This window comes from Xiphophorus maculatus, chromosome 4, assembly GCF_002775205.1.
Source record: "Xiphophorus maculatus strain JP 163 A chromosome 4, X_maculatus-5.0-male, whole genome shotgun sequence".
Classification (NCBI taxonomy): domain Eukaryota; kingdom Metazoa; phylum Chordata; class Actinopteri; order Cyprinodontiformes; family Poeciliidae; genus Xiphophorus; species Xiphophorus maculatus.
This window is the reverse complement of record NC_036446.1, coordinates 33313146-33335511: the sequence shown is the minus strand read 5'-3', so window position 1 is coordinate 33335511 and position 22366 is coordinate 33313146. Positions and strand designations below refer to the sequence as shown.

Genomic DNA, 22366 nt, shown 5'->3' with positions numbered 1-22366 from the left:
TGCGTCAATATATGATGAGTGGGAGTGAGAATGGGTTGAAGACAGCTCGTCCTCAGAGCTGCAGTTTACCAGGCTTCATCCTCACAGAGCAGCCCCACCCTGGAAGCCCCCACTCCGCTCCTTCAGACTAGCCAGCAGCAATTAGCAGACACCTGTATATGCTACTTCTCAGTTAAATGCTTGTAAAAACGTTGTTAAAGGCTTAATAGAGGAGCCATGTTGTAATGACTTCCTGAAGGTGGACTTTCAGAAATAGCAGGAGCTTTAGAGGCCCAATGTCAAGGCATTAAACTACAAAGTCAATTTTCTTTCATATTTTATAATATAGCGTTGTTACAACAACTGAAGGTAACGTTTCCAGGTGCCTGGAAAACACATAACACTGCCCCTTTAAACAATCATTAGCCAGCTTCAGATTACTGATGATTACTCCAGCATCAGGTATGCTGAGATTTAACTTAGGCCAGTTTAGCACATTTATTTTTCACACCCACTGTAGGTTTAAAGTGAGCAGTGTTTGGAGAGGAGGCAGCACCGGGGCTGCTCCCTGGCTGGAGGCGGGTCCAGTCTGCTTACTAAACCGTTTTTCTCAGCGCAGGAAAACTTATCCCGTTGGATGGTTACGGTGAGCGGTTAGAAAAGCCGGACAGTAAAAACCTATCAGTCCCGTTTTGTGAGTTGTTATCATGCGCTACAGCCATGTCCCCCCTCTGCTCCTCTGTCTGCTCTGCATCGGACTGACGGGTAAGTTTTGACCCGTTTTTTTTTATGTGTGAAAAAGTCAATCTGCTGTAAAACAAAGTGATTTTCTCTCGGTTGTCCCGTTTGTCCAAACGCTGATCTGATCAGCAGTCTAACAAAAAGCTACACTTTGCAGAAGTCTTTAGTTTTACTGGAAACATCGAGCTGAAGATTTTTTTTTTTTGCGAAGCACCGGTTTTTTGTTTGAGAACACACAGAGCTCTCTACCGTCGGCCCGGACCGTTTCGGTGTGTATGGCTGAACAAATCGCTCTTATTCGCGCTCGGACCTTTCAGCCACACACCGGTGTGTGCGCGTGCGTGCGTGCGTGTGTGTATTTAGGCTGTACAAATTTCTGAAGATGCCGGCGGCCAGAACGTCATTGGGATCCGAGCTAGCTTTCCCCCCCTGTCAGGCAGGGACGTCAATAGGCTTGAAGACTCAGGGGGCTCTGTCCCCTAGATTATGGTATGAATATGAAGGGGGAAGAACCAACACTTTTTTTTATTTTTGCCATGCAGCACAACATCGTCTTCTATATTAAAAACATTAAAAAAAAAACCCGTCGGACAGTTGTTTTTTTTATTTCATCGGCTCAATAAATTAAGCACATTTTTAAAATAAAACAGAAAAGTCAGATGTTTGTGTAAACGGAAGCCATTGTACATAACCTGTCAAAAGTTTGGACATAATTTGCTGCGGAGCAGGTGGGGGGGGGGGGGGGGGTATGCACGTCCTAACTATCAAGTCCGATGCTGTTGTTGGAAGGGTGCGCCGCGCAGTACTCGGATGTTGTTTTGTTACTCATTCTGCTGCAAGTTGGCTCAATTTTGAGGCGCAAGAGTAACCAGTAAAATCCGGTTTAGGATTTTCAAAATAAAAGATCCGGAAGTAGTTCATTATTTCTTGCGCGGCCCGGTACCAATTGGTCCCGGTGGTTGAGGACCACTGATTTAACTGACGGTCGTGTTGCAGATCATCTTAGATTCATTTGGCCTCTTCACATTGCTGGAGACTCTGTCACCCAGCGGGCCAAAAATACTGTGAGTATTGCTCTGCTGCTGAGTGTGAAAGATCACTGAATATGAAAAATATTATCAAGATTCTGTAAAAAAAAATAATTGCCAGAAGAACTCCTGTACATATATTCTCACACAAGATAATATAGTTGTTCCTGTCATGGAGTAAAATTGACAAAGACAGACTTCAGAAAGGAAACAAAGAATAATGCAGAAAATGTAGCAAAGAAAATAGGACTCATATAAAGAACGTTAATTACACAAAAGAAATTTACCACTTTAAAAGGAATTTGACTTTACATGCAATTAACACATTAACTTTGACAGCACCACATTCTGTTTTTTAAGAAAGGATATATATATATATATATATATATATATATATATATATATATATATATATATATATATATATATATATATATATATATATATATATATATATATATATATATATATATATACGTTTTTTTTTCATTATTGAATTTGTCACATATCACTGTTTGCTGCAAATGGCTGGAAGGTCATTTAGAACCTGATCAAAGGAGGACAGTTGAAAAACCAAAGCATGAGGCAGGTGAGGGTGTGGAGGGTTAAAGTGAAGAGAAAAGGAGAAGACTTTTATGTATTTAAATGCTAAATATGAATTTAATGTCTACTTGTTACAGAATGCCTATCTGAGATAATCCTCAGCTGGGCATCCTGAGGCAAAGCTACCAGCTGGCCTACATGTAGCTGCAATGTTTAACTGGACGTTATTTCTGCCCACAGCTCAAACTGATGTGGAAACAGCTGAGGTGATTCCCAGGCTGCTGTCCAGCCAGGAGACGCATCTGTCTGAGGATCCCGCCTACAGGCTGCAGCACCATCATCAGTGGCCCTTGGATTTCTCGAGTAAAGAACATTCTGAGGCAGAGAACATTATTGTGTCGCTGTCGGCTTTTGGAAGGAGTCTGTATCTTAATTTAAGACGAGAGCGCAAAATTCTTTCAAGAGATTTTGTAATAGAGGAGAGGCTCAGGAACCAAAGTGTAGTAGTCAGACATCTGTCCATGAAGCAGCTTTGTTTTTACTCTGGCTTTATCATCAACCATACAGACTCTCTGGCATCACTAAGCACCTGTGGCGGTTTGGTAAATCTATCTTTTGTTTTCAGATAGCTGATAAGGTGTCATGATGTTCAAATTAATCAATGAATTCAATCTTAAATCAGATGATGTGGTTGCAGGCTAACCTGTAATGAGTATATGTTTCTTTCTATATGCATGTAGTTGAACATCCAATTTTTAATACCTCTGTCAGGTTTGGGTTTAAAGTAATCTATTATTTGACCAACATGTTTCCTCTGGATGAAATATTAACGTTTGGAGCATCCCAGCTAAGTTTTACTATCTTTTAAGATTGTCTGTCTCATTTCATAAAAAAGTCTAACTATGAATCTAAAACTCTGGGTTTGGAGAATTGTAGGATTAACTTGTCATAAATCTAACCTAAAGTGAGCAGGGCCACACAGAGAACTCCTCAATGTCTTCATTTAACAACGATGGAGTCAAAACAGAAAAGCTGCTGGTTCGGTCATATCTAGATTGATTATTTTAATTAAATTGTGGATTTCCAGCCTTCACTGGAAATCAGGTGTTTGTTGGATTGGATGTCACAGCAGACATGTGTGGGTTTGTGTGTAATCTCTCACTCAAACGAACCAGAGACTGGATAAGCAAATTATTGAAAAACTCAGTGTTCATCAGCTGATTAAAAGTTTAAGAATATATCCTTAAAAAGGTCAAATCAATCCAGAAATCTGTCTCAGGTCATTTTGTGTTAGTCATTCACATTGTCATGACGACCCCCTGATGGCAGATGTAGAAAGACCCTCTATCTATGAGCATAGCAGAATTATTGAAATGTACGAGCGAGGCTTTCTCCAACAATTTATTCCTGATGAGATGGGAAAACAGTCATTTTTGCAATATAACATTTATGGACATAATTTCTAGTCACAGTCAATGTGTTGTGGAGAAGTGTTCTGGTTGAATCAGGATCATGTCTGCTTTTTGCGAGCTACAAATTTTGTACAGGAGGAAGAAGGATGGGAAATTTGTTAGATGAAAGAAAGTTTTAATTTTCAAAATCCCTTTCAATGACATGGAGGTCCCACTAAAAATGTTTTAGCTCTGGTTTGTATTTTTTTTTCCATTGGTAATAATCTTAAACTTTTAATCAGCTGATGAGAAACCCGTTAGAGTGTAAATGCTAAACACCCAGCCCGTTTCTTGCTCCTGTTTCTTTTTTTTCTTCATTTTGCATCTTAAAGCTCAACTTACAGCTTTGTTGAGTTCTAAGTGCACAAACTATGAATATGTGTCATTTTTTCCCCCTACCCGTTTAGGAAACTGTACAGTTAACCCTTGTTGGGTCGCTGAGAGGCCAGGTGGGGTACACCGTTAACAAGTGTCCACTCCATCAGGGCATCACAGGACCAGACCAGCATTTTCTGACACCCAGGGGGCATTTAGACTAACATGCATGTGTTGTGATGGTGGGAGGAAGCTGGAGTACCCAGAGGAGAATCTCACTGGGATCTGAATCCAGGACCTCCTTACTGTGAGGCAAATGTGCTAACAACTACTCCACTTTCTTTGAAAAAAATATATTTTCAAATATTGCTACATTAAAGGACAGAAACAAGAAGGTGCACCGACAGCTCCAGGGCATTTTTCCTCAGAAGCATCTCCTCATTGCAGACCTTTCACTTGATGCATGTTTCTGCACAGACTGGGCTAATTCAGATTGGGGAGGACAGCCTGTTCATCCAGCCTGTGGGTGAATATGATCCATCGCAGTCTTTCTCCGGAATTAAGCACCAGCTGGTCCGACACCGGTGCTCACCGAAGAGCTCCCCTGGTCAGTGTGCCGGCCAGCCCATCCACTGTGGAACTGCAGAAGGTAAGAGACACCCAGACGCTGCAGGAGCCGACTGGGGCAGACGTTCAGCCCAGGAGCTGGGTCCACACAAGCATTTCATCTGACTCCATAGCCACCAACAACCAGTCAAAAATGTATCAAATAAGCAGTTTATAAAAATCTAATCAAATATTGGGAATACATCATCCTATTACATCAGGAAGGGACATTAATAATTTTTTAGATCAGCTGCATCCCTGGAGAGCCAGAATCCTGCAACTTTTAGGCATGACCATTGTCATGCATGCTGGAAATAAATGGAAAAACTGCCTCACTAGCATGCAATCAGGCTCTATTGAGAGCTCTGCTAATGAGTACATACTGGAGCCAGGTTTGTTGAAGCAGAGAAACGTTTAAAGGTCACCAAACCTCAGGACTGGAGTTTGAGCCTATCTGCTTTAGATTGTTTTCAGATGTCACAAAGCAAAGGTTTGGACCACACACCTTTGACTTTAAGAGGTTAATGAAATCCTGAAAGGCGCCGTGCTAACCCAGTCCCACACACTGCACATTCACCTGGCACTGTTTTACTGGCTCCTGCTCTACTCTCCTGCTTGTCCTCCTTCTCTCATCGCTCCGTTTTCATTTCTTTCTCCTCCTGACTCTCTCTTACAGCTCCATGATGCCGGCTGGTATGTCCTTGTCTGTTACTTAACAGCAACAGCGATAATCTTTATAGCATTTTTGCAACAACAACAAAAAAAATGTTGTCGTGTTAGAATACAAATAGAAATCAACTTAAAAGTCTATAACACTCAGGAAGGGAATTATTTTCATTTGTATTTTTCTTGAGCCGTTATAGAGCTGTATATTAATGGAAAAACAGCAGGACTATGAGACACAGTCTGTATTTTCTTTTTAACTTTGAATGTTTAAAGAAAACATGTTTTCTTTAAAAATGTCTGCCTTCTGTCTTTATAATGATTACTAACAAGAAGAATCCCAAATGGAGCTTTTTGGATTATGATATGCTTGATCTGATTTTCAACATACAGCATATCACCAAAAGTGCTTGCTTACTCATTCAAATCATTATTTTTTTTATACATCTACAGATGTATAAAATACAGTCCCAAGGCATGCCAACTGTCTCCTCCAAACTTTCCATCTCATTGAATGGTGCGTTGACATGAGCCTACCTTGGCAACAGGTCCAGTTGTGAAATTTCATAACAACTAAAAGTTTCTCAGTCAACTGTTGGTTGTATTAACTCAGCCAGTTAATAGGAGCCCACATAAAATCACTCATGGCTTAAGTAGATGTGAGGTTAGAGGTTAATGACATTTTACAGAATTAGTGGCTGCAGACCTCCAAAATGCACTTCAAAAAGACAAAATTTTACCAAGTATTTTTATTCTAATTTCTAGTGCAAATATCTCAGTAAACTTCAAATAAGACAAACTAAATTAAAAATAACTTTTCAGGAAGATGCAGAGGATTGTTTTTTATCCATTCAAATTTTTATTAAAGAACAACATGAAGAATGTGCATCTCGTCTGTTCACAAAAGGTGCTATAGTCTTATACAATTATTTATTCAGTTTGTTATATTGATCTATACAGCTATATTAGCATTCCATTTTTTCCTTATTTCCTCCTCCTTCACCCCAATTCCTCTCAGAAGACTGGGGAGGAAAAGAATGAACAAACCAATATCACATCAGAATAACTTTTCCAAACTGTAAAACAAATGGTCTAAACTGAACAGAGTACCTAAGGAACAATGAGTGTCACCTCACTTTCATTAGGTTCAGATCTGGTGTTGCAGAGACTTGTTTTAAGTAAATAATTGATGGAAAAGTACTAGTTACATTGACAAATAAATTAACTTTTAACATGGGAAAAATGTCTTGTTATAAGTGAAATAATCTGCCAATGGAACAAGTACATTTTCATTAATAGTAAGAAATTGTTTACTTAAAACAAGCCTTTGTCTTGCTAAAAAGTTACTTGTACGTTAGTTTGTCTTATTTGAAGTTTACTAAGAAATTTGCGGTAGAAATTAGACCAAAAATACTTGGTAAGATTTTGTGTTTTTACAGTCTGTGGCCTACAGAACAGTGTAGGCCACAGAAGCTGGAACCAGCTTCATGGCTCATAAGCTGAAACCAGCTTATGAAGCTGGTTTCCATGGTTTCCATCTGCATCCAAGCATTGCATCACCAAGTTCAATAGAAAGCATCGGCGTGGTGTAAAGTATGCCACCACTGAGGCTAAAAGCTGCTGGGACATTTGATCTGGATTAGGGAGTCAAGCTTCTCCATCAAGTTTTCCAATGGACAGGTCTGGATTTTCCAAGGCAGCTGCCTGAATGCATTTTGCTAAATGTGACGTTTGGCCCAGAGGGAATCATGGTGTCAGGCTGACTTCATAACTTGGGCTCGGCTCCTTACTTCCAGTGAAAGGAACTCTAGATTCTTCAGCATACCAAAACATTTTCAACAATTTTATGCTCCCCACATAGTGATGAATGCTTGTAGAAAAATGCCTGATGTTCCACGTGACTGTAAACCATTCCATAAATAAGGTCCATACACATGAGGATGGCCAAGAATCAGGACAGGGTTGTCTGCATCTGAAGAAATCTCAAAATGATTGCAACCTAAAAGTTTGTCATTGATTGAAAACATATCCCAGACTCAGTGCTTCAGATGTTTTGGTGAGAAGTTTTTGTCTCAGATATTGTGTCTAATCTTTGTTTTTCTCCCTGCTTGTTTCAGGGCAGAAAAAGAAGAAGAAACCGAAACTGGGTGAAGAAGGTCGCACCAAGAGGAACACCATGAACTTACACAAAACATACACTTTGGAGACCGTGGTAGTGGCAGACCTCAACATGGTGCAGTACCACGGTGCTGAAGTGGCACAAAGATTCCTGCTTACTATCATGAATATGGTGAGAATTCCAGGAAGGACTTTGAGTCAAATCAGAATATTTAAAGGAAAGTTATGACATTTCAGTCAAAAGGTTGATCCAATACATATTTAAGATCAGGTTAGACAGAAAGCACAATGATTTTTACTATAAACTGAGAAAAGTGGTTTATCCTCCTACTAGAAAATCAGCTTTCCTGATGATGGAAATGACATCAAATAATGTTCAAACATGTTCAGCCTTACAGCACAGCTGCTAAAGAAGTAAACCATTCAGCTTTCTCCCTCACTGTGATCAGGTTGACAACATGTTCCAGCACAAGAGTCTGGGAGTTACAGTCAACATAAAAGTCAATAAACTGGTTTTGCTTCACATCAGACCGGTAAGTTTCACTTTCATCTCCTTTTACAATTTTAACATCCGTAGTACTTTGGTGTGTGATCATGGTTGTGGACATTTGTAGAAAAACACTACAAGGGGGTAAGTGCTAATAATAATTTTAGCTTCTAATTTTATTGCTTCCAGTTTTCTGTTTTTCTTTGAAGCTTTATACTATGACTATGTCAGGAATAAATAAGATTGCATCACTGTACCTGTCATGTCATCAGGAAAAACTAAAGATAAGCCACCATGGACAGAGGTCTCTGGAGAGCTTCTGTCAATGGCAGCATCAGGAGTTCTCAGTCCCTCGGTACCTCGGTACCAACCACATTACAGGTGGACAGTACGACACGGCTGTTCTGATCACCAGGTATGCAGTCTGCACCTACTCCAAAAGATAGATCTTACTTCACTAAATTGAATCCAAATCCTGACACTATTACATATTAGAAGTCTCCTTTCTGTTGTATTAAATCTTGATGCAGCAGCCAGAAACAGAGACAGACGCAATGTTTTCATTTGTTCAACACATCTGGTAGATTCTCACAAACTGAAGATCAAACCTCCAGATGGTTTGAACATCCCAGCTGTTGTTTTTCAGTCAGTGCTAAAAGGGATAAGGATGAACTCTTTAGTTCTTATGCAATGGAAGGCTTTGATTGTAATAATAATAAAAAAATCTTCATGTGGGAGAGAAGAGTGGTAGCTCCTTTTCAGCCAGCTGACTGCCAGTGCTCAGCAACATGGTGGAGGGGCAGCACACTGGAAACTTGTTTAAATGATCAAGCTCTAGGAATCATGGGAAACGTCTGTGGTTTTAAAACTGCAGCTTTTCAAAAACTTGCTGATGTTGATTCTGGTAATGGCCGATGGCTGCAACTAGTGTTGATACAGGAAGTATGAAAAATAGTGATGGGACTTTAACAAGTGAATTTCAATTTGATAATCAACAGTAACACTAAATTAATCATAGTACAATTTACAAATGTTCTCAAAACATGATTTTATTTTATTTTTTGCAACCGTCTGTTGAGCCAGCAACATGTGAGACACTGATTGAAAGATGTTAGATAAACTGATGGAAGAAACTGGTTTTCTGTGCTGGTGACTTATAATGTAGGGCAAAAATGTTATTTAGAAGAAAAGCAGGATGTCATTTTATCAATTTATTTTAAATATGATTTCTGTTTAATTAAAATTGTACAACAGCTCAGCTAAAAATATTCAGGCATTTTTAAAGGGCATTTTGATGATCTTGTTCCTGAACCATTCTGCCTCTAGCAGAAGTTGAGTACTGACATTTATCAACACTATTAGTATAAAGCAATTTACAACTTTTCACAAATCCTTGTTTACTTTGTCTGAAATCCTGCCTCGTTGTTTTTAATAACTCAGTGTTGTAATTTCTTTGTTTGGTCTCTCAGGACTGATTTCTGTGTTCATAAAGATGAACCCTGTGATACAGTCGGTGAGTATGTTTTACTTCTTCTTCTCTCAAGGTCAATTCTCATATGGGATTCTTAAAATAACGAAAATTTCAACGCCATTTCCAGTAAATAAAATGCACTGAAGCAAAGTTATGTCTCTTTTCTTGTTCACTAAGAACAATTTGCAAGAGAAATATTAATCACATAGTCACTAAGTACTGTATATTCAGTGTCTAAACTAAAATTGAGCACAAAGATTAAATAAAATGAAACACACACAATAAACTCATTCTGTGTGTGGTTATTATTATTGTGTGGCTGAAGCTCCTCTGCTGGTTCTGCTGCTGCAGAGATTCACCATGAAGCCTCCACCCAGAGGAGGCAGCAGCAGCGGCCGGCATCCCCACTCCAAATTCAAATATTCATATTTTTTTGTGTAAATTTTTCCGAAAACTTTAAAAGATACTTTCTTCTGTTTTTGTTATTTATATTTCTTGAATTTGTTGATATTGTACGAATCAATGTTAAATACTTATAAACCCATATATGTCAGAAAAATACACAGACTCTCATAGGGTGTCCTAACTATCTCAAGGACAGTTTTCCAGAATGCAGTGTAATCATTTGCATTCTGTCTATGGTTGATCATTTTGCGATCCGCTAAATAAAAATGTTTATAATAAATGATCCGACGTTATGACCCTGCAACGTGTTGACTAAGATGCTTTCACACTTGATAATTCCTTTGTGTTTCAGGTATGGCTTACCTGGGTGGTGCTTGTAGTGCAAAGAGGAAGTGTGTATTAGCAGAGGACAATGGATTAAATCTGGCCTTCACCATTGCTCATGAGCTCGGTCACAAGTAGGTGGTGCTCAGATTCATGTCATGCTTTCCCAATGAAAAGTCTCTTCGTTATTTGTTTGTAGCATTGCTGACAAAATGTGATATTGCTGTGGCGTAATAAAAGATGAACCTCAGGAGAAACATATGAGCTCAGTATGTTGGAAGTAAAGAATAAAATACCTTTTCAATGTCTCTTTCTGAACACGACATGTTTTACAGAGTTTGTGATTATATCCCAAAGTTGAAATCAATGTGTGATAGTATATAATCTGTGTGAAGTGTGTTTCTGCATGGAGACATCAGAAGGAAAGGCCGTTCAGGGAAACAGCTTTCAGTTTAACATGGAGTTTCACACATTCTTTTCATGTGTTACAAGACAAATCATGACGTTCGTTAGCTATATTTTACAAGGTCACCCAGTCAGTAAAAAAGTAGATCTCCTTCCAGGTTATTTTAAAAATAAACTGAAAGCAATGTATGAACGGAGAACCCACAAGATTTTCCACAAGGTCATTATTTATGAAGAAAAACATCAAAATAGAAAAACTGAGCCTGGTCTCACTGCCTCTGTGGGGTTTAGGAGAAAGTCAAAGTTATTTTGTTATGTGGTTCAAATGTATGTTTTACATACAGACACAAAAGCTGGTTTCATTGCAAAGCCCACATCTGTTAAAGTGATGGCGACACATTCTGAAGTGTCACAGTGAATAAATTCAATTAGAGGGAAATTAGAAAGAAGACTGCTGGGCTTTTAAGAAAAAGGCAAACTGGATAAAAACAGAAAAATAAAAAAAAAATAAAACTGAATAACACTGGGGGTCATATGAATGGTAAAAATTTAGTCTGAAGTAAATAGACAGAAAGGTAAGTCGGGCGTATATTGTATTAAAGATCTATCTCATAGAAAGAGAATTTCAGGTATTTGGGATTGTTCCTCTTTAACCACATGGTGATGCATTGATGATTTCCCTCAGCATGGGGATGAGCCATGATGACGACCATGCTAACTGCACCAGCCACTCCCATATCATGTCTGGTGAATGGGTGAAAGGCAGAAACCCAAACAACCTGTCATGGTCCTCCTGCAGCCGCAGCGACCTGCAGAACTTCCTCAGGTCAGAAAGTGTCTCTCACTAGTGATTGTTTGCTTCAGGACCTTACAGACTAGTGAACCACTCACAACCACCACTCAAAATAAAACAAGGATAGATTTGCAAACATATTTTGGACTCCGTTCCTCATATGAGTATTGTTTTCACTGAAACAGATCTGGAGCCAGCATGTGCTTACACTACACAGACCCTAGGAGCCGCTACAGGATGCGCTTGTCTTCCAAGCTTCCAGGGATGCACTACAGTCCGGACGAGCAATGCCAGATCCTGTTCGGAATCAATTCCACTTCCTGCCCTGACATGGAGGTACAACATGCAACTGATTCTTCCATCATTCGCAACTGTATGTCAGTTGACATTTAGCAATAAAAATATGTGTGTGAGGGGGGGATCTGTGTGGTGGTCTCTTAGTAACACTAATGCCTTGCAGCAAGAACCAGCCACTCCCCCGCCCCAGTTTTGTGTGACCCAGATTAGGTTTAGGTTCAAATGGACTTTTTGAGCTTTATATATCACATTATCACATTATTCCCTTATCAAACACATCCATGCAGTGTTGTTTTGATTCATTCAAGAATGCCAGAGGAATCCTTGAATCTCCCACGGCAACCATTCAGGGTGCCTTAGCGTTTGCTCTCACAAAGCCCCGCCTACACTCATAGCTCCGCCTTGGAGCTTCACTCCCCAGCCGATCTCCCACCTCCACCCTGCAGCAGCAATTAGCAAACAGTCTGCTGAACGGTTGTATATGGCATAATGAAATGTTGAAGGCAGAGTGCTGGAAAGAAGAGCTTCTTAAAGAGACAGAGGTCCAATTTTAAGGCATCATATTCATTATCTTTTAAGTCATTTTCGATATATGTAGCATTTTCATAACAACTGAAGGTAGTTACTTCATTGTTTTATAAAATGTCACTATGCGCCTGGAAAACATATAATATTGCCCCTTTAAAAATTGACATTGAGAATGAAATAAAAATGAATCAGAAGCAATGTCTGCCAATTTGTGACTCCGCTGGCTCTAACACAACATCCCCGTTGTCTCCTCTGTCTCTGATGGTTTTCCAGCATCTTATGTGTGCTGGCCTGTGGTGTTTAGTAGATGGCGATCCTTCATGTAAGACAAAACTCGATCCCCCTCTGGAAGGAACAGAGTGTGGAACAGACAAGGTAAGATCCTCAGAAATCAACAAAATGTTCCTCTCACCATTTCTTTTTTTTTTTTCAAACACAGAACCTTTTCTCAGAGGATGTGCAATGTTCTCAGATTTCTGACTTCAGTACAGTTGTGAAATATGAATGTTTCCTTGATAGTGGTGCAGAGGGGGACAATGTGTCAGTAAGGCTCCCATCCCCCAACATGTGGATGGAGACTGGAGTCCCTGGAGCCAGTGGAGCATGTGCAGTCGGACCTGTGGTACTGGGGTCCAGTTCAGACAGAGGAAGTGTGACAACCCGCCGTATGTTTCTGTGTGCACTTCTATACATCATATTGCAGTCACCAACTGACAAGAGACAAACAAACTAAAACCTGGTGTTATTCCCAGTATTAAAAAAACCCATACAGCAGGAGATTAAAAGGATGGAGACAGCAACTAACTATAACTGATAACTTTGACTTCTTCTGTCTCTAGGCCCGGTCCAGATGGACGGCACTGTCCAGAAGCCAGTGTGGAGCACAAGGCGTGTCAAGGTCAGCCGTGCCCCAAAGGGGCCCCGAGTTTCAGAGACCTGCAGTGTCTTTCCTATGATCAACATGCCAGTAAAAGAAAGGGCAGACTGCTGACTGCATTCATTAATGATGGTGAGAAACAAACACACAAACAAACAAACAAACAAACAAACAAACAAACAAACAAACAAACAAACAAACAAACAAACAAACACGTCTCAGCTCATCAGGTGATCTGCCAAATCATGGATACTGTGCGCTGTGGGAAGAAAGGGTTTATCGTTTAAGGCGTTTTCTGTCAGAGGTTTTAAGAATGTATTTAAATCTTTTTTTATAAAGTCCTGATCTACTGAAGTTTAAGCTTAGACCAAAAAAACAAAACAAGAATATGTAGCATAACAGAGACTTTTCAGTTTTCATCTACTGTAGTTATCTTTTTATAGCTGTTCACAGTAATGTAGTTTAACATTATTATTTGTATGTTCATCTTTCATTTCTCCTGCTAAAATCGAGCTGTGTGTGTCTGTGTGTGTGGATGAGCAGATAAGCCATGTATGTTGTTCTGCAGCCCAGTGGGTCATGATGTCCCGGCCCTGATGGCTGACAAAGTTATTGATGGCACTTCCTGTGGACCTTATGAGTCAGATCTCTGCATTAAAGGGAGCTGTAAGGTACGCATCAACATGACGGCTCTAGTTTGTGCTGCTGATGAGGACATGGGTAAGATATCCAATGTATTCTCTTATCCCATGATGAATAATGTGCCAGAGTTTCAAACGGTTGGAGTAATTATCCAGTGTCATTGTATGTGCATGTTCAACCCACACTACTTGAAGCCACAAGTTAAACTTTCTGTGATGATAAGTGAGATCACAAACAGATTTTTAGCTAAATTACAAACCAGTAATTTAACTAAATACAACAATTAGGCACTAGAACTGTTCTACTGGAGATTTCACTATCTTCCCTGAAGCTGCACTCACTCAGTCATAGCCACCTGTACCAGGAATAAACTGACTTTTAGTGGCAGTGTTCAGTGGAATGTTTAGGTCTTGAACTAACAGATGTGACTAAAACTAAACCCAGTCGGGTCAGAGCCCAAAACATGTTGGGGGAGAGGAGGGCTTGGAAAAACAGAGATAATGCTAACTTATGTAATTATGTCTTAAATTAACCCTAAAATATGACGACTGTTAATTCTTTGCGAGGACTGTGTGAAAACTGTTTAGCCGCAAACACGTTGTCTTTTAGTTATTCACACATGATCTAGTGGAGCCTCTAACTTCTCCTTTTTGACTGTTGGGTTTTACCCCCTATGAACAGAAAATTGGCTGTGACGGCATCATCGGCTCCTCAGCAAAGGAAGATGCATGTGGTGTTTGCAATGGACATGGGGACTCCTGTAAAATTGTGAAAGGAGACTTCAACTATACCAAGGGAATGGGTAGGTGTGTCAGTTTCAGTATCAGACTTCTATCATGCGTTTAGAGCAGGGTCAACTTCACACAATACTTTCCATCTTTGACCTTTTTTTTATTTAAAAAGCCAGCTCTCATTTTGACAAATTGCATTTCACACACCTGACATCTATTTTGATATGGCTGAAAAACCATCTCACACTACCACAAAAGCCTTTTAGCAAAAAACATGATTTTTTTTAATTGGTGTGTTTCCATGAAGCAAATTTATTTTTGTAATTTCAATTTGCACAATTTTATGGTTAATGGAAATGCAGCTTCAGACTTTGCAGCTTCAGACTGAGCAGTATGTGGCAAAAGTGTAAAGAGATGACCATTTTCTTCCTTTCACAAAACTATTTTAACAAATCAATATTTGTGTTTAAACTACATAATAGTTCACTTGAGTTAATTTATTTTTCTCCTTTTGCTTGTGTGTTTCTGTCAGGCTACGTTGAGGCTGTGGTGATTCCCGCAGGAGCGTGGAGGATCAAAGTCATGGAGGACAAACCTTTACAGAGCTTTCTGGGTAATCATGTCTTGGTTCACTCACCACAAATACATCTTGTAAATCTGTACTTAAACAGATAGGTAAAACATCTTTTCCCTTGTCTTATGGATGGAACGAATGACAAATACAGATTTCTTTGTGTGTAAATGTGAAATATATGTTTTTCAGAAAACTCAATCTGTAATTTTCCTATAGCTCTTAAGGACTCCAGCAAGAGATCCATCAACAGCGACTGGAAGATTGAACTTCCAGGAGACTTTGAGCTGGCTGGGACCATGGTGCGATATGTTAGAAGAGGACTGTGGGAGAAGATTTCTGCCAAAGGGCCGACTAAAACTCCCTTACACCTAATGGTAAGGTGGGCCGGTGAGCAGGTGGGTTACATATGCTTAGAGACAAAAATGTACTCGGTGTTTATAGTTAGTCAAAGATTTGTGAAAGCAATACTCTGTCACTAAATATGAAACCTAAGTTTAAAGGTGGGTAAGAGTGGGTTCTCCCTCCCTCAGTCAAAAAACATGACTGATAGAGAGAGTCATGTAGGTGAGCTGAGCATTAGGTATGGGTGTGTACAGTTGTTTTTCCTAGGGATAGGCTGGTATAGATGATCAATGGATGTATCTTATTATTGATCAACAGTTGGCTGAAATAAATTGGCAGGAGATAAATCAGTATTATAAAGATAAAAAAGAAAATGAGTGAAATAGGCTCCAAGGTTAACAGCAAAGGACAATGTGAGGAGAATAAATGTCACTGGCCCTTTAAGGCTTGCTGAGCTTTCTTCAGTTACTTTCGTTGTGATCGTAGGTCCTGCTCTTTCACGATCAGAGCTATGGGATCCACTATGAGTACACCATACCTGTGAACACGAGCCAGGACCGGAGCAGTGAGAAACAGACAGAACCAGAGTACCTCTATGTCTGGGCTCACAGTACCTGGCAGAACTGTTCAGTTCAGTGTGGAGGAGGTAAGAGTTCAACACTATTCACACCGCCATGCCAACATATTCATTCCTCTTCAGGTTCTTTCACAGTTGCAATGCGCACGTTTTCTTTGGTATTTTTTTCTTTTTTTTTTTTGCTTATGCAATTTAGTATTCCTTATTTGAATCTTTGTAGATCAGGTCCTCAGCAAAGTTTCTGGGCTGAAATAGATCAGTTAAATAATTGATTGAAAATTGCTTCCCTCTGAAAGGTTGGTCTGTGTGATTATTATTGTTTTTTGCTGCATTATGTATATAACCTTTACAGAAATGTTTTTTTTTTTACCTATATGTTAAAACTAAGCATGTTGTGACTGTATAATATGAGACAGATAATCAGTGAAAAGCTCGAGCTCCTCCTCCTCCCTGAGCTACTATTGCTGTCTGAAGAAATGCTGACCAAAAACAACCAATCAGAGCCAGGAGGCGGGGCTTAGAGCTGTCAGGCAATGCTGCTCACTGTGCCAATGGAGGAGAAACAACTTACTGTTCCAGGAAAGTTTATTCACTGTCTTAGATGGCTATGCTAACTAGCCTTAGCATTTGTGGCAGGTTATGTTGTGGCAAACCAGCTGTAGAAGAAAACAAGGGGCAGATGGTGAACATGAGAGTGATTGACAGCGCTAAGACCCGCATCCTGGCTCTGACTGGTTGTACTGGGAACACTGGGAGAAGACAGAGGAGCTCATTTTTCCCCCATAAATTATCTGTCTGTCACAACATAATGATAATTGTAACAAATATGTAAAAAAACATTTTTTTAATAAAAGTTTTACACTGCAGCTTTCCTACAGTCATGTTTGCAGTGACTGCATCCAAAGCAGAGTTCAAACAAGGAGCTGAAACCAAACTGCTTGTTCATATCTGTTCTCCCAGTTTTCCTCACTCTGTCTCGCTCTCTCACTTTTCTTTTTTCTCACATATACCCCATTCGTCGTCATACAGTGAAGATCCTGAAATCACATTATCCTTTGTCTAGCTTGAAGTGAGGCTTGGACACATCTGTAGTTTTGTTAATGTCTCTTTGCTTAAGTGGAGGGTTTGTCTGGGTCTGGTTATCATCTTCAGACCTGACATCAGGAATCAGATGCTGTGCTGAGTGGGGATATCATTGTTATCCATAGCCATTTGTTTGTTTTTTTGTTTGTTTTTTTAATAAGTCAAATAGTCTAAAGTTGTTTTTCAGTATTCCATTTCGTTTGTCATAATTTGTTAGTGATTCAATCCTATACTCAGTATTAACGTTTTGGGCCAGACACACCTTCCCTGGTACTTTGTAGACTACAGAACCAGTGGAGTCTGACCCATGGTTGTGTTTCATGCAGGTGAGAGGAGCACAGCGGTCTCCTGTATGAGGACAGTCAATAACAGCATGGAGGTTGTCAGTAATAACTACTGTCAGCCTGAGACCCGGCCCCAGGCCAAGGTGCAGCGCTGCAACAGTCTGCCCTGCCAGTACAGGTCAGCCTCCCACACACAAACACACACACATGCACATCAAGACATTCTAGATCAGTGGTGCCCAAAGTGGGTCCTGGAGGCCCGGCATCCTGCATGTTTTAGTTCTCTCCCTGGTTTAGCCACCTGATCAAATGTTGGCTCGTTAGAAGCCCTAAGAAGAACACTGACATGCTGAAGAGGTTGTTTCTACCACCAGATAGAGAACTGAAACATGCAGGATGCCGGCCCTCCAGGATTAACTTTGTGCAAACCCTGGACTAAGTTTTAAACATCTGCAGCCAAACATTTACAGTAGAGATATTTACATTTGGAAGTGATTTTGTTTTCTACATTTACTTATCTTTTCAACTGTATGGAAAATCAATATTGTCATTTGATGCAATTATTAATAATTATAGTTAATAATTTATTATTAATGAAATTATTAGAAGTCAGTGGTTGACTCAAACAGCTGGGTTCCCATAGAAACAATAAACAATAAACTGCGCTTGATGATAAATAGGATTAACTGAATGTATGTCTGAATAAATTACATTTTTTTAAGTGCCTTGAGTTGAGACTGTGTTTGTGGTGAAGTGATGCTATAGAAATAAATTGAGTTGAATTCAGTTTTTCTGCTCCTCTAATCTGGAGCAAACTTCTAGAAAACACTGAGTTTCTTTAAACCAAAGATGAAAACCAGTTTGCTTAGAGTTGCCTTGTTCAGTCAACAACAGGAACATCATTCAGTTTTAAACTGAGCCTGTTAGCCACTGGTGTTTTCCTGCATTTACAAGATTAGTGAGATTGCATAGAAAACCTGAGATAGAATTTGATGTGAAGTTACATCACATGTGTTATAGACTGAGTTACTCAAAATGTGAAGAATAAAAGCTGAGATATTCTCCACAGGTGGGTGGCAGGTGAGTGGGGGCCCTGCTCCGTCTCCTGTGGTAATGGTCTCCAGCAGAGACAGGTGTCTTGTGTTTACCCCTCACTAAACGGCTCATTCATCCACACCAAGGACCGGGACTGCCACGGGGGCAAACCTGTGGGGCAACAGGACTGTGAGGGCAACTTCTGCCTTCCAGAATGGGAGGCCTCAGACTGGTCACAGGTAGTCCAACACTCTACGGTGGGAAATGAGGAACTCTTTGGTGCTACTTAGTGCAGAATTTACACTAGATTGTTACAGTAGGTTTAATGTGCTAAGTTCATTATTTGTTAAAAAATGCTAAATAATCTATGTTTAAACAGTTCATAGCCGTCCAGGGTGGATTTGGAAGGCCTGAGCAGACTAACTGTGAACCTATTAGAGGAAGGTCACTTTGTCTCTGAGTAGAAACGCCTCCTGAAGGCTGAATGCTGGTCCAGTGTCACAGAGTTTAGTATATTGTTGTTGGAACTTCATGAATATAAAAATGGTGTATGTTCTTTATGCTTTGATAATATTTTCCTTGCCATTTTCCAGTGTTCATCAGCCTGCGGTCGGGGTTTTCGCACGCGGACAGTGCGGTGTAGAAGCCCAGACGGAGGATGTGAGCCTGATTCCAAGCCCAGTCAACAAGAACCCTGTGAGGAAGACGTAGAATGCTTTGAATGGAGGTTTGGAGACTGGTCCAAGGTATGAATGTTAGTAAACATATTTAGTGTATGGTTAACGTTGAGATAATGATAAGCAACTGGATCAGTAAACACTGGTATTAATCACTTCTCATGAGCAACATTTGGCCTTTTTATCAACAAAGATCTGTGGTATCCTTGTTGAATCCTGGCAACTTAAAACCAATCTTTATTCCTTACTTTGCCTTAGATTTTCTTTAGCAGATTTTCCAAGTTAAATGTCTGAACTTGAAACACTATTACTCTGAACCACTTTGTTTTTATGGCTGTTAGATATTTATCTCTCTATGGTGCAGTAAACATTTAAACGTGCCGTGGTCATCCAGCTGCTCACAGGTGTGGAGTTCACCTGTTCAGTTCTAGTCGTGATGGGAAAGTCCAGCCATTGTAGCGTTCAGGAAGGAGTAGAAGTCTGTGTCCCAGTGATGAACCTGCTTTGGTGTGGGATTCATAACTGACCCCAGAACAGAAGCTTGTGAAGATGCTGCTGAAGCCGGTGAGACAGAGACGTTATCCACAGAGAAACATGTTCTGCAGCGACACGGCTGAAAGGCCAGAGAGCAGGAGGCCATTACTGCAAATGAAGCACAAGAAAGACAGAATGAAGTTTGCAAATGTCCACAGAGACCTTCATATTTGCAGACATGTTTTGTTTGATAGAACTAAAGTGGAACTGAGGAAATCCGGGAGCACAAGTAAGCCTGAGAACATCTGAACTGAAATGCACGGGGTGGCTGCATCGTGTTATGGGGCTGTTGCATTTCATAAAACAGATGCATCATGAGAAAAGAATGTTGTGTAGAAATGTTGAAGCAACATCTAATTTTAATTTGTTCTATGTAAGCTTCTCATTTCAACAACAGAGAACCATAAAATGAACGTAACATAATGGATGACTCTGGCTATTTCAGTGCTCATCCACGTGTGGAAAGGGTGTACAGTCACGAGTGGTCCAGTGCATGCATAAAGACACCGGTCGTCATGGCGACAACTGCCCACTAACTCTGAGACCACCAATTTACCGATCCTGTTACCGTGAATCCTGCTTTAACAGAGGTGATGTAAACTCTGCTTCTGTTATGGACTGAAGAGATGCTGCAAATTAAACATCAATGTCTTTCAATTCCTACAGTTAGTTCAGTTTGGAGTACAGATTTGTTGTGGTAACATCAAGTTTGTTAATTTTGTTGTATTTTTACAGCAAAACCAGTCGATGCCTGAAGGGTTAACCCTCGTGCTGATTGGATAGCTCCTCTGCTCTGAAGCCCCCCGCTGACGGGGGGACGAGGGAGAATACATCACCTCCACAGCAGCTGGTTCAATGGATATCTTCAAGTCAAATTGGGTTCTTAGTTGTGGCGCGAAGAGGATCTGTGCCAGACGTCAATCCTTCCCACTGCATCAGGAGAGACGCTTTTCTTTAAGATGAATTGCACATTATATTTGATCATATCTTTGATTCTTTTTTTTAAATTTTGGATTATAGATTACTGTTTGAGTTTCCAACATTAAACTACAATATAAAGCACAGATTCTACATTGTTATGGACAAAGAAATCTTGGAATTTAAGAAATTTGGAAAACTTTAGAAACTGCAACTTTAGGTGCTTTTGCTCCAAGCTGCATTTATGTTTAAATTAAACGGCAACAGAAATACTTGATCCACCTGACCAAGAGGTCCTGGTTGATGTTATGTACTGTGTTTAATACATGGGTTTGTGTGGTAGTTTTGGGTTTAAATACTGGTGCTATAAAAATACATGAGACTAAAACCCAAACTTTATCATAAAGATAAATTGTTCTGTGACAGTGAAGACGTGTCTTTGCTAATACTGCTGTAACCCTGTACTATACCTGCATTACACACACTTGAAGTGATTTTATCTTAAAATGTACAAATTACTTAATGCATATAATTTCAGCTTAAGTAATGTTTAGCATAATCAAATACATTTTACTTTGCTTTTAAATTGCTTGTTCTGTCCAGCAGAACAGACCGTCTCATGCTCTGATTGGAGCATGAAAACATGTTTTTATCATGATTGTGAATCTCAGTAAAGCTGCATGTCAACGTGTATGAAAAATATTTTGAAAACCAATTTCAGGTTTTTTTTTTAATAATAGTTTCAGCTAACTATTTGCTGCCTGTAATCTTGTCTTTCTTCTTTGTCTAAAAATATATATTTTTTCATGTATTGGTCTAAATTTGTGTAACCAAAACCTAATTCTATTTTTCAGTTCTATAATAGAAAACTTTTGCAATTCTGTTACATTTTCTTTTTTTACATGAATAGTGAGAATATTTATGACAGCTCCATGAAATGAACATCAACTACATCTGATATTTCTTAATGTAAACTCCATCTCAGGCTGCACAGTGGTGCAGTTGGTAGCACTGTTGCCTTGCAGCAAGAAGGTCCTGGGTTCAAATCCCAGCCTGGGGTGTTTCTGCATGTTCTTCCTGTGTGTGGGATCTCTTTGGGTACAAACCAACAAAAACATGACAGCTTGATCTCTCTAAATTCTCCTTTAGAGAGATGTGTGGTTGTATGTCCTGTGTTGTTCTGTGACATAGAACCATAAGAGAAAAAGTCAGTTGATCACATATTTTTTAAGTCAGACATTTTACTCATCCTCCAAAGAGTCTGACCTCAAAGCGTGAGAGGAAGGTATATGTAAGCTGGAAAATATGTTCACCTTTCAAAGTAAAATTTCTATAATCAAGGTTTATTTTACTCAGAAAATATTTGACATGCTCTTCAGTCCTAAATATTCTTCTGGCCCACATGCCAATTATTACTCTGTACATCATTGTGAATCCCGCACCACTGTAAAAATATAAATAAAATAGTGATGGCAGCATTATGCTTTAGAGATGCTGTTGCTCAGAATGGCCAGGAAACCGAACCGTCAAGCCAAAGTGTTCATTCTCTCTTTCTCACCTTCCAGCATCATTCTATTGTATTATTTCCTTAAACTGAACAACATAAAATCCCAATAAAATACACTGACCTTTGTGAGCTTATGGTGTTAAAGTGTGTATATGTTCAAACAATGTGAATAGTTTTGAACTTTAAAACAAAAAATATTCTAAGAGCTTTTTCTTTCGCGACATTCTTCAATATGCTTTTTTTTAAAAGAATTAGTTTCGACACATAAGGATAAATCTTCAGTGTAAATCAGCTCTTCATCCAATAACCTGTTTTTTTTGTCACCCTGAATTCTGAAACTTCCCAAATTATAAAAATCACTTTCACCATAAAAGTTTCAGAAGTCGTCAGAACAGAGATCCTTACCACAAAAAGTTCCATTTCTAAAAAGA

General features: G+C 39.5%; 1 protein-coding gene across 1 annotated transcript; it reads left to right on the top strand.

The window, feature by feature from the left end:
• The first annotated feature begins 562 nt into the window (after window positions 1-562).
• Window positions 563-22127, top strand: adamts17 (ADAM metallopeptidase with thrombospondin type 1 motif 17). The gene is made up of 23 exons (XM_014470108.2): window positions 563-744; window positions 2532-2893; window positions 4535-4706; window positions 7444-7616; window positions 7894-7977; window positions 8204-8346; window positions 9401-9444; window positions 10160-10265; window positions 11222-11362; window positions 11515-11665; window positions 12428-12529; window positions 12674-12819; window positions 12994-13163; window positions 13575-13702; window positions 14355-14475; window positions 14937-15017; window positions 15195-15352; window positions 15807-15966; window positions 17307-17442; window positions 18334-18538; window positions 18893-19045; window positions 19956-20100; window positions 20246-22127. The coding sequence occupies exons 1-23, from the start codon at window positions 687-689 to the stop codon at window positions 20263-20265; spliced, it is 3159 nt and encodes a 1052-aa protein (XP_014325594.1). The 5' UTR covers window positions 563-686; the 3' UTR covers window positions 20266-22127.
• Window positions 22128-22366: the final 239 nt, after the last annotated feature.

What these genes read in the sequence shown, in the direction of transcription:
- adamts17 (XM_014470108.2), top strand. Translation starts at nt 687, where the DNA reads ATGCGCTACAGCCATGTCCCCCCTCTGCTCCTCTGTCTGCTCTGCATC. An exon ending in TAAGCACCTGTGGCGGTTTG is followed by an intron (nt 2,894 to 4,534) that starts GTAAATCTATCT and finishes GTTTCTGCACAG; the next exon opens with ACTGGGCTAATTCAGATTGG. An exon ending in TGAACCCTGTGATACAGTCG is followed by an intron (nt 9,445 to 10,159) that starts GTGAGTATGTTT and finishes TTTGTGTTTCAG; the next exon opens with GTATGGCTTACCTGGGTGGT.